Below are 12,906 nucleotides of genomic sequence, written 5' to 3' on the forward strand. Positions count from 1 at the left end.
ACCTACCACATATGTTGAATTACATTTTGATTTCTTTCAAAAGTAGATATAGGGCCTTAAACAGAAATTAGAACTTAAAAAAAAAACCTTAGTTTTAGTTGATACTAATTTCATTCTCATTCAAATAATGGTGATGCTGAGAAAACTACAGATTATGGGCACATGCTTCCTGAAAGCTCTCTCTCTTAGCTACAAAGTTGGTGCAAAAGTAATTTTGGTTTTGCATTGTTGAACTTTGTCATACTTGCTGTTTATTTTATGTATTTTAGACTATGGAAACGATGTTAACAAAAAGCAAATTCAAGCAATATTCTTATTTGAGTTCCAAATGGGTCATAAAGCAGCAGAGACAACTTGCAACATCAACAACGCATTTGGCCCAGAAGCTGTCAATGAACGTACTGCAGCACAGTAGTGGGTCAAGAAGTTTTGCAAAGGAGACTAGAGCCTTGAAGATGAGAAGCCCAGTGCCTGGCCATCAATAGTTGACCATGACCAACTGAGAAAATTATAGAAGCTGATCCTCTTACAACTAACTACAAGAGAAGTTGCCCAAGAATCCAATGTCATCTATTCTACGGTCCGTTCTGCATTTGAAGCGAACTGGAAAGGTGAAAAAGCTCAGTAAGTGGGAGCCTCATGAGCTGACCGCAAATCAAAAAAATCATCATTTTGAAGTGTCATCTTCTCTTATTCTACACAACATGAACCATTTCTCAATCAAAATGCACTGAAGAGCAGATTTTATACGACAACCAGCTCAGTGCCTAGACCAAGAAGAGGCTCCAAAACACTTCCTGAAGCCAAACCTGCACCAAAAAAATTCATGGTCACTGTCTGGTGGTCTGCTGCCCATCTGATTTACTAAAGCTTTCTGAATCCTGGCAAAGCCATTACATCTAAGAAATATGCCTAGCAAATTGACGAGATGCACTGAAAACTGCGATGCCTGCAGCCAGCAATGGTCAACAGAAAGAGGCTAATTCTTCGTGACAACACATGACTGGACTTTATACAACCACCGCTTCAAAAGTTGAACAAACTGGGCTACGAAGTTTTGCCTCATCTGTCATATTCATCTGACCTTTCACCAACTGACTAGCACTTTTTCAAGCATCTCAACAATTTTTCTCAGGGAAAATGCTTCCATAACCAGCAGTACACAGAAAATGCTTTCCAAGAGTTCACTGAATCCCAAACACAGATTTTTATGCTACAGGAATATATAAACTTGTTTCTCATTGGCAAAAATGTGTTGATTGTAACAGTTCCTACTTAGATTAATAAAGATGTGTTTGAGCCTACTTATGACTTAAAATTCAGGATCCAAAACTGAAATTACTTTTGCACCAATCTAATATCTGTCTTAATAAGTACTGCAAATAACATGCTTGGTAATTCAATTGTTATAACTAAATATCCCAGGTCTATTATGGCCCAGCATTTTATTTATCAGACTCCAACCACATTTTTGAGATCAATATTTACATTATAAATATACAGAACTAGCTTAAGATAGTATACAAAGGTAAATTTGAACAATTAGAGTATGGCTAGGACGTATCCACGAAAAATAAAATGAGACATTTTGAGTACCAAGAACACTTGAGTCTCAAAATTCTACTTTTCTTCAGTAAGTATTATAATTAGGAAAAAACTGAGTACTCCTTGTTCAATAAAAGAATACTAAAGTTAACTGATACATAACATGTGACTATGTCTTTCACAGATACTAAAAACAAACGAATATTAGCAATTCAAATCCAACAATATACTCTTAAAAAGATAATATATCACATTCAACTCAAAAACAAGGATGTACAACATTGGAAAAGCAATCCAAAATCCACACTGACAAAAAAATAAGAGAAAAAAAATAACACACTATAAATAAACATGGAAAACACTTGACAAAAATCAAATACCCATTCATGACAAAAAGCCTAAGTATATTAAGAACAGAAGAGAATTTCAAAACTCAAGTTGAAGGTACCTATGAAATACCCACAGCAACACAGTAAAAGACTGAACGCCTTCATCCTAAGGCTGTAAGCAAGGCCAAGGTACCTACTCTCAGCAATTACACACAACACTGTGCTAGATCTGCTATCCTCTGCAACCAGTCAAAAAAAAAAAAGAAATAAAAGGTATAGTTATAAAGAAAATTATCTCCCAGAAATCAAATGCTTTTATTTGTAAGAGACATAAAAAAGAATCTTAAGTGTGCAGAAAAGAAAAAAACAGTCTTTTGCAATAATATGTGGATTTAGCAAAGTCTAAATATATAAAAATGAGTAATATATCTATATCCTAGGAGTAAACAGTTAAAATATGTAAAAAAATAGTATCAGGAAAGTTAAAGACTGGGAGAAAATATTTTGCTAACCACATATCTGACAAATGACTGTGCTGTGCTGTGCTTAGTCACTCAGTCATGTCTGACTCTTTGTGACCCCACAGACTACAGCCCGCCAGGCTCCTCTGTCCATGAGGATTCTCCAGGCAAGAATACTGGAGTCGTTGCCATGACCTCCGTCCAGGGGATCTTCCCAACCCAGGGATCAAAGTCAGGTCTCCTGCCCTGCAGGCAGATTCTTTACTGTCTGAGCCACCAGGGAAGCCCAAATGACTAGCATCCAGCATATATAAAGAATTCTCAAAATTCAATGAGTAAAAAACAAACAAGCAAGCAATCCAATTAGAAAACGGGCAAAATACATGAACAGACATGTCATGGAAGAAGATATACAGAAGGCAAAGAAGCACAAGAAAAGAAGTTCAATATCATGAGCCATTAGGGAAATACAAATTAAAAAAATAAAATGAGAGGTAGTACACACCTATCAGAAAGGCTGGAATAAAAAATAGTGACATTAACACAAACAGGTGAAGAGGTGGAAAAACTAGATTGCTCATGCATTGCTGATAGTATAAAATGACACAGAGACTAGAAAAAAAGTACAGTTTTTTAGAAAATTAAACATGTACTTACAGTATAATCCAGCAATTGCACTCTTAGGCATTTATACCAGAGAAATGAAAACTTATGTTCATACAAACACCAGCACATGAATGTTCATAGAAGCTTTATTCAAAATAAAACTGGAAACAACTCAGATGTCCTTTAATGAGTGAAGGGTTAAACAAAATGCGGTATATCCATGCCATGCAACACTTACTCAGCAATAAAAAGGTGCAAACTATTACTGATATATGCCAATAACTTGGATGAATCTCAAGAAAATTATGCTGAGTGGAAAAAAGCCAATTCCAAAGGTTACATACTGCATGAATCCATTTATATAACATTTTTGAAATGACAAATTATAGAGATGGAGAACAGACTTGTGGTTCGCAGAGGCTAGGGAGAGGATGAAATTTGGAAATGTATTTGTTTACATAAAAGTAGCACAATGGATCCTTACAATCGAACTGTTTTACATCCTCACTGCAATGGTCACAAAGACCCACACATGATAAAACTGCATAAAACTAAATACACACAAACAAATGAGTGCATATAAAACTGGTGAAATCCAAATAAGATCCACAGGTTGTATCAATATTGATTTCCTGGTAGTGATATTTATAATACTATAGTTATACAACACCTTACCAATGGGAGAAAATGGGGAAAGGGTACATAGGATCTCTCTGTATTATTTCCTAACAATTGTATTCATATCATAATCATCTCAAATTTTTACAAAATACATTTGTAAATAACAGCATTTACAATAACATCAAAAATACATAATTATTAAAGTATGCAAAGTCCTCTCCACTGAAAAACAAAATAACATCACTGAGAGAAATTAAAAACTTAAGTAAATGGTAAGAGAATCTACATTTATCAATGAGAAGACTCTGTATCATTAAAATGGCAATTTTAATGCCCCCAAACCTACAGATTCAATGCAATTCCAATAAGAATTCTAGAGGCTTTTTAAGAACAGAAATTGACAAGCTGATTCTAAAATTTACATAGAAATATAAAGAACCTAAATTAACTAAAACAATTTTTTTTAAAAAGACCACAGTTAAAACATCTGATGTATTTCAAAACTACTGTATTGAAGACATATGGTATTAGTATAAATATAGATCAATTAAACAAAATAAATTCCAGAAATAGGCTTACACAAATATAGTCATCTGATTTTTTACAGAGATGCCAGGATAATTCAAAGGAAAAAAGATTCTTTTTAAGAAATGATGCTGGATCAACTGAATACCAACATGTGAAAAAATGAACATCAACTTTTACCTCACACTATATACAAAAATTAACTTGCAATGGATCACAGACCTACACGCACCAGTTAAAACTATACAATCTCTAGAAGAAAATCTATAGACAAAAACCTAGGACACAAAATACATGAAGCATAAGAGAAAAATCAATTCTTTAAATTTATAAAACTTTTGCTCTTCTAAAGCACTCTACAAAATCAAAAAAGGCAAACCACAGGACAGGAGAAATTATTTGCAACACAGCTGACAAAGGACTCTGATCTAAAATATATAAAGTACCCTGAGAATTCAATAAGAAGAAAACAATTATTAAAAGGGAAGGCAAGAGTTGAACAGATGTTTCACAATAAAAAGACATAACTGGTGAAAGGCTTATCATATGATGATGATGACAATGTTCACACATCATTCGTCATGAGAGAAAAGCAAGGTAAAACATCACTGAGATACCCTTATATCAGAATGACTAAAATTTTGTGTAACTCTTAAAGGGTGAAAGACAGTGGTATCTTTTCAGGAGCATTTTTTTTCCCCTGGCATATAAACTTTGACCATAATTACTTCATAGGAAATCATTTTAACTGCTTTAAAATCATTCATTTTCAGCTATGATTCTAAGAATAAAATTAATGTGAGTATTAAAAAAAACAATGACTAAAATTTTAAAGACTAACAAGATCATGTGTTTGCAAATATATAAAGCAATTAAACTTCTCACACTATTGGTGGAACAGTAAAATGGGAATAGTCACTCTGGAAAACAGTTTTCAGTTTCTCAAAAAGCTAAACACCCACCTATTAAGCCACCTGTGAGGAAGTGTTAACACTGAGTTAACACTGTTTATTCTCTGTATTTCTCCAAGGGAATCATCACTGTCCCATGGCCAACACTTGGCAATGGAGTCTTTAGAGAGCTTTCTTTATGTTAGGTATTGATGATTCTGTTACATACTCCTACAACAACAGACCTTACCCACTAGCTGGTCCAACCACTTTGCAGAAACATCACGACTGACAATGTGAACCCAAGTTTCACCTGCTGCAGCTGGCTGCATGTCAGGATATACCTATGTGACCAGATCCCCATTAAAGTCTCAGATCCTGAGACTCAAATAAGCTTCCCTGGACAGAAATATTCCACACATACTCCTGTGTTTCACTGCCAGAGAGAAAGCACGGCCTGTGTGCTCAACAAGGCAAGACCACGAGGCCTATGTCGTTACTCCCTAACCACGAATACATTTATTTTTCCTCCTGCTTACACTGTACTCCTTGTTGTAATAAATCTTAGCCATTATTGTAAACTGCTTTTGAGTCTTATGAGTCCTCCTGAAATCAAAGATATCATCACCTTAATCATCACAAACCTAGGTGTCTACCCTCCCCCAAAAAACAAAAACGTGTACCCACACAGACTAGTACACAAATGTTCATAGTGGTTTTATTTGCATTGGTTGGAAACTGGAAACAACACCAAAATGCCCATCAACAAGTGAGTGAATTAAAAATCAGGATATATACAAACAATGGGATGCTAATCAGAAAAGGGAAAAAAAAAAAGACTATTAATATATATAAAAACATCAACAGAACTCAAAATCATTATGCTGAGGGAAAGAAACCAGATACAAGAGTGTACCCAGTATGATCACATTTACATGAAATTCTAAAAAATGAAAACCAATCTATAATGACAGAAAGCATATCTGCGGTTGCATAGATTCAAGGCTGTAATGGGGGTGGGGGGGCAGGCGGGGTGTGGAATGCAGCAGAGATAAGGAAAGCCTTAGGGATGATGGAAAGTTTCTAAACCATGATTGTATTTTTCAACACTCACAGTTTCAGGTTCTGCCATTAAAGAACCTGATCTAAGATAGATACATTTGATAGTAGGAATTTGAGGAAGTTTCCTATGTCATGGATTTGACTTCTCTTATAAGAAAGTGAAGTCATTTGCTGGAGAGCAGAATTTATCACAAGTTTGAGGCTTTGAGGCGAATGGCAAAGGACTGAAAAAGACAGGAAAAATGGAAGAACTATTTGACCAGAAAAAACAAGAAAATAATCTGGCTATGGAAGGTTCATTTGATGCTGGCAATCATGAAAGGGTACAGCTGTCAATAAACTCTCATTTAACTCCCTTTACCAGGAGGTGCTCACCTGCAGGGAAACATGGCTGCACTTGTACAGGACTGAGTTTGGACCGGGGGCGGGGACTGTGCTGGGTCTTTGTTGCTGTGAGGACTTCTCTCTAGCTGTGGTGAGCGGGGCCTACTCTAGCTGTGGTGCACAGGCTTCTCACTGTGGTAGTGTCTCCTATTGCAGAGCATGGGCTCTAGGCACGTGGGTTTAGCAGTTGTGGCACATGGTCTCAGTAGCGGAAGCTCTCAGACTCTAGAGCACAGGCTCAGTAGTTACGGCATATGGGCTTAGTTGCTCCGCATCAAGTGAGATCTTTCTGGACCAGGGATTAAACCCATGTCTCCTGCACTGGCAGGCAGATTCTTTGCCACTGAGCATGAGAGACGCTCCAGGACTGAGTTTTGTCAGATAAATCCAACAAATGTATAAATGAGGAAAAGGAAGATGTGGTAGTCAGAATAATGGCCTCCAAAAACATCTCCCCCCTAATCCCCAGATCCTGTGAGTACATCACCTTATATGGTAAAAGGCAGCCTGCAGATATGTTTAAGAATTCTGAGATGAGGGTAGTTATTATGGATTATTGAGGGAGGCCCAATGTAATCCCAAGTGAAAGTCGCTCAGTTGTGTCCGACTCTCTGCGACCCCATGGACTATACAGTCCATGGAATTCTCCAGGCCAGAATACTGGAGTGGGTAGCCTTTCCCTTCTCCAGGTGATCTTCCCAACCCAAAGATTGAACCCAGGTCTCCCATACTGCAGGCATATTCTTTACCAGCTGCGCCACCAGGGAAGCCCATGTAATCCCAACAGTTTATATAAATGGGAGAAGGTGGCAAGACAGTTGGAGAAAGAAATATAACCACAGGAAAGGGTCAGAATAGTGTAGCATGAGAAGACTCAACCAACAATTACTGGCTGTGAAGATGGAAGGAAGCAGAACCCAAGGAATGCAGGCTCTAGAAGCTGGAAAAGGCAAGGAAAGGAATTCTCTCCTAGAGCCTCCAGAAAGAGTACAGTCTTGCCGACACTTTGATGGTAGCCAAGTGAGACCAGCCACCTGAGACTTTAGACTTCCAGAACTGTAAGATAATTTGTGCTGTTTTAAGCCAAATATAAAATATAAAGTTTGTTATAGCAGCTATAAAGAACTAATACAGTAGATGAAGCAAGAGTTTTTCTAAAAATACTGTGGTATCTATACCAGATAAGAAGGAAAGTAAACGAAGGCGATGGCTAATGGAGAAATGGAGGGGCCAATGAGAGCAATAACGAAGATGAATTAGTACAGCTGCTGCTGCTGCTAAGTCGCTTCAGTCGTGTCCGACTCTGTGAGACCCCAGAGATGGCAGTCCACCAGGCTCCCCATCCCTGGGATTCTCCAGGCAAGAACACTGGAGTGGGTTGCCATTTCCTTCTCCAATGCATGAAAGTGGAAAGTGAAAGTGAAGTCGCTCAGTCGGGTCCAACTCCTAGCGCTAAATGGCACTTAAAAATAATTTTTATAAAATGAAGGTGGATGAAAAAATAGTCCAGAAATAGTAACAGAGGACAGAGACTAACACCACCACTTTATACACTCATCATGAACAGGAAATGTTTCCTACTCATCTTTGCATCCCAAATATCTTTGCATCCTACAAATCTTTGCACAAGGTCTGCACAGAGTCAGTAATTAAAGTCTAAGGAATAACTGAATGAAGTTTTTTTTAATATTGTTCTTATCACAAGCTGCTCCTAAAAAGTAGATAGAAAACCTAAAGGCCAACAGAAGAAAGATAAATTATTAAGGGAACAAAGCTAGTCAGAGACAGAATTTAAAGAGAAGAAAGACTTTGACTTTTTATCTCTTCCTAGATACCACATGCCACCACTTTTAGGAAAATCAACAAATGAAACCTTAAAAAGGATTTTAATAGATTTTCAATATTCCTATATTCAGATTCTGCACATAGCATGAAAAAGTGGAAAAGGGGTAGACACTGTAAATCTGAATGACTGTGTATAAATATTTGTTAAAGGTTTCCACACATTAAGATAGTAAGAATAATCTCCACTTACTTCCCTCTTCTGTCCCCAAAACAAAAGTAATAAGATGTGATACAGTGAACATATATTATTTATCTGCCCACACAGTAACATTTTCCTGAGGGCAACCACATTCCACATAGGCTGTTCATCAGGGTGCTCACCCACCGTCCATTACAAAAGTAACTCAGAATCTAACCAATTGAAGCACCCCATTTTCAAGATCACAGTGAATAATGCAGGCCAATTAAAAACCCCATCCAAGATTTTCTGCCACAACTAGTAGAAGAAATTGCCTTTTGCCTAAAGAAAATAAAGTTGGAGCTGCCAGCAGCCTTAGTCCTCAGCCACAGGCAATAAACCCACACTCAGAGCAAAGAGAAGCAAGAAGATTCAATGATATTATTATAATCCCTGGGTCCAAAGGATCAATTCCATCCCCTATCCTTTTATTTTTGGTTTACTACTTCAAAGTAGATTTCTTCCAGCTACAGGAGCAAGAACACTCATTAAAAAGGTCAGGAAACAACTGTCTATAGAACTTAAATATGCTATACAACCCAAGCTAAGTAACTGTTTCTATAACCAAAAGTAGAGCTCCTCAGAAATCATAGTTAGGATTTCTCTCTTCCTCCTGTCCATTATAACAGAGACTCTCTTACAGAAAGTGAAATGTTTAAGAAAAAACTAGGTGATTTTATAGAGAAGATATCTGCATTAAATAGGGAAAAGGATCCTTGATCTCTTAAGGTACCACCAAGTTCAAATATTCTCTATTACCTTTTCTTTTGTACAGCCACCAACAGTCAAAAAAAGTTCAGAACAATATACACGCACCAATACACTCTCTAATTCATAATGTACGCATAGGTATACGACAAACTTGAAACCAAGTCCCAACTCACAAGCCAATTTCAGTCAGTTTCTAGCACGTGTAGTCAGAATGAAAACGAGAAGAGAAACAGATATCCTCCCCCAAAGGACTAATCAAAGGTAACAGGAATAAATAATAAATAATTTTCAGATTCCAAATAATAACTTGCAGGTCTCCGGTCAAAAACACCAAAAAGATAAAATTAAACAGTGTGATCAAATGATAAGGGGCTTTAAATATTACTTTAGTGCACAGAAATTATTATATGCATATCTTATTGTTTTTATTAAAGTAGTTGATGTACAACACTGTATAAGTTTCAGGTGAACAACAGTGATTCACAATTTCTAAACGTTACATTCCGTTTACAGTTATTATCAAATATTGGCTGTATTCCCTGTGGTGTACTATATGTCCTTATAGCTTATCTATTTTATACATAGTAGTTTGTACCTCTCACCTTTCTAGCCTTTGTATTTTTATTCAAATTACTGTATGAAAAAGTCCTTATTCCTTATAAATTACTAAGTTTTACCTTGCTTCTTGTCTTCACTTTTGATTTGCTCTTCTGTTTTCTTTTCAACTTCTTCTTATTTAAAATTTTCTTATTCCTAAAAATTAAAAAAAAATGGAATAAAAGAATGATGGAAGTTCATATTTAGACTATATAAAGCTACTAAAAACAGGTACTCCCAAAATTACGAAACAATATATACTCTAGGTGTACATACAAGATACTAACATACAACAGAGCTATTGACAAGACAGCACAATACTGGATAGCTAAGAAATATACATTATATTTTAAAATGTGAATTCTGAAAATACTTTTCTAAAATTAAAAAATGTAAAAAGGCATCAAATGAAATTGTTAACCCTTTATTCCACAGCAGGGCTGCTAATAAATATTAGTTATGTTTCCTTCCCAGAAAAACCTGCTCTTTGTAATAGTGAGGACTACAATGCAATAAAGCCCAGGAGTCCATTTTTACTAAATTACTCTAAGAAAACCCCAGCTCACACACTCCTCATATGCAGCAGCCAGTTTTTCATTACCCACAGCCCTAAGATCAAATTATCCTTTAAGCAAAAGAAAGTCCCTTAAAGACTTTGAGGAAAAAAAAAAAAATCTTTAATTTGGCAAAGAATAAGAATTATAGTAGAAGAAATAAGAATCAAGGAACATGTTTTATTTTCATCTCATTTAATATTTTTCATGTCTACCATGTTGAAGTGTATACTGCCAGGTACTAAAGACAAGATGAAAAAGACAGTTCTCGTCCTCAAGGAACTCTGAGACTTGAGTGAAAATCATAGTTTAATGATCCAACAGAAGGATGCTACTGCTACAACAAAGACAAAAGATGAAGAGGAGGAGGAGATGAGAAGGAGGAGGAGACCCTAGATGCTACGGAGGTCAGGTCCTTAACACTTGGTAACGAACGCAATGGAAGCTGTGACCAGAACAAAAACTGTAAGACTAGGTCACTTGGAGGTAGGAATGTCATTCACAAAACAGGGAAATCAAGGGGAAGAATTAGTTTGCAAAGGAAAAAATAAGTTTGCTTTTGAAATGTTTGAATTCAAGATACATTTAGTCAACAAAATACACATGAACAAGCATATGAAAACTTAACGCTTCAGCTTCATACTTTAACCACAAAATCTTATTACATATCATAAATAGTTCTTAAATCTATCTACATCAGCTCTTTGCATTTGCATCAGGAATTTATGCAAATCTGTACCTCATATAGGAATTCAGTCAACTTAAAAAAACAAACGTTTTTTGTTTTGTTAAAAACCAAATGAATAGGTAATTCTCCCACTACAAACTCTATCAATATGTTCTCAGTTCTTTCCCATAAAGACCAAAAGCACTGACCTGGTTTAAAACATTCTCTACCAAGACCTGACTCTCCTCATTTTGCATCCTTTTCCAACTTGTTCATCATATTCCAGCCACAAGGACTATTCTTTCAGCTGTTTGAATCTGCTAGGCTCCTTAGGGCTCTCATGAAGTCTTCCTGGAATGTTATCCCACATCTCTTGCTAAATAACTCCTATTCATCTCTGAGGCACCAGTGTAAGAGTCACTTACTCAGAAATGTCCCAGACTGGGCTAGTTTCCCTAACATGGATTTTCATTTCATCTTAAACGTGTGTCTCATCACATAACCTACAACTGCAATTACGCTTAGAGTTATCTGTTTAGTGCTGCACTCGCAACAAGAAGTAAGCTTCAAGGGTTCAGAGGCCACATTGTTCTTGCTCACTGCTTCAACCTCTTTGCTCAGAAAAGTGTCTGAGATAAAGGACTCAAACTACTTTGAGAGAAAGTGGGAGGAAGGAGAGAGGCCAGAGAGAAAAGAATTTCAGAGCTATAGTTACCAGCCTTAGAGTAAAGTAAGGGGAGGGTCAAGGATGGACTCATCGATACATTTAAAGGATATCTAGCCAGAAACTTCCTTTAAGGAATTATGCACAGGATTATTTTCCTCAGATTTTCATGCAAAGGAAGCAATGGAAATCATGTATGCACATGGGATTTCCCCACCACAGTATAAATGCTACAAAAGACAAGGGAAAGAGAGTAATAGTATCAAGCGTGACACACGGATAGATATACCTGCTCACACAATCTACTCGACTATGAGCAAAAAATACCTATTTCAACATTTTCCCTCTTAACACCTGCATCAGTCTCTGACACATCATGGATGTTCAAGATACCAGACGAATAAACAAGGTGATGAAAAGTTAATGAGTATTGTTCATGTGTGGTTTAGAAAATCAACTTTCCTTTATACTTAAGTTTATGTAAGTGAAATTAGTTATTTGACCAAAAGAAATAAGTAAATACTAAAAGGTTAACCCCTTTTATACAATTTAGAAAAGCATCAAGGTTCATTCAAAAACCAATCATTATAGAAACAGAATATGTGTGTGTGTGTGTGTGTGTGTGTGTGTGTGTGTGTGTGAAGTCACTCAGTCGGGTCCAACTCTTTGCGACCCCATGAACTGTAGCCTACCAGGCTCCTCCGTCCATGGGCTTTTCCAGGCAAGAGTACTGAAGTGGTTTGCCATTTCCTTCTCCAGAGGATCTTCCCCACCCAGGGATCGAACCCGGGTCTCCCACATTATAGGCAGACAGGAAGTGGTGGTGATCCAAATTAAGATGGATTTCCTGAAGCCTACTTAACACGGACTTAAATTTTCCAAAGTATACACCAACACTTTTGTCTGTTTTGTATAATGGACTTCCTTAAAGTTCAAATGACTTGATATGTTTTCCTAAAATATTTGTATGCATTTGGCATCTAATTAGTTATAACAATTTTAATGAATCTGGACCCACCAATTCTGAATATACACATCATCTGACACTTTCCCCAAGTCCCCACAAATTGATTTTATTGTGTTTTTTGTTGATGTGTCTTGTTATAGAAGTAGAGGGTTGCCCAAAAAACCTAGTAAAAAGCCAAAAATTATAGGTAGGAATTCTGTGTTCAACTTAGAAAATAAAAATGCTATTTATTAGTAATACAACATCCTACTATATGACTGCATTTCAGAACTAAGCATAAACTTTTCATGCTATCTAAGG

General features: G+C 36.5%; 1 protein-coding gene across 9 annotated transcripts in view; it reads right to left on the minus strand.

The window, feature by feature from the left end:
* MYCBP2 (MYC binding protein 2) overlaps nt 1-12,906 on the minus strand; it is a 270,299-nt gene that overhangs the window by 224,567 nt on the left and 32,826 nt on the right. For all 9 annotated transcript variants that reach the window (XR_011466330.1, XM_070380616.1, XM_005891177.3 and 6 more), the window contains exon 2: nt 9,835-9,910. Coding sequence is in view for 8 of the 9 variants with exons in the window: in XM_070380616.1 (XP_070236717.1) it covers nt 9,835-9,910 (76 nt within the window). In the remaining variant the exon portion in view is untranslated. The remainder of the gene's footprint in view (nt 1-9,834; nt 9,911-12,906) is intronic.

The sequence above is a fragment of the Bos mutus genome, chromosome 12 (genome assembly GCF_027580195.1).
Source record: "Bos mutus isolate GX-2022 chromosome 12, NWIPB_WYAK_1.1, whole genome shotgun sequence".
Lineage (NCBI taxonomy): Eukaryota > Metazoa > Chordata > Mammalia > Artiodactyla > Bovidae > Bos > Bos mutus.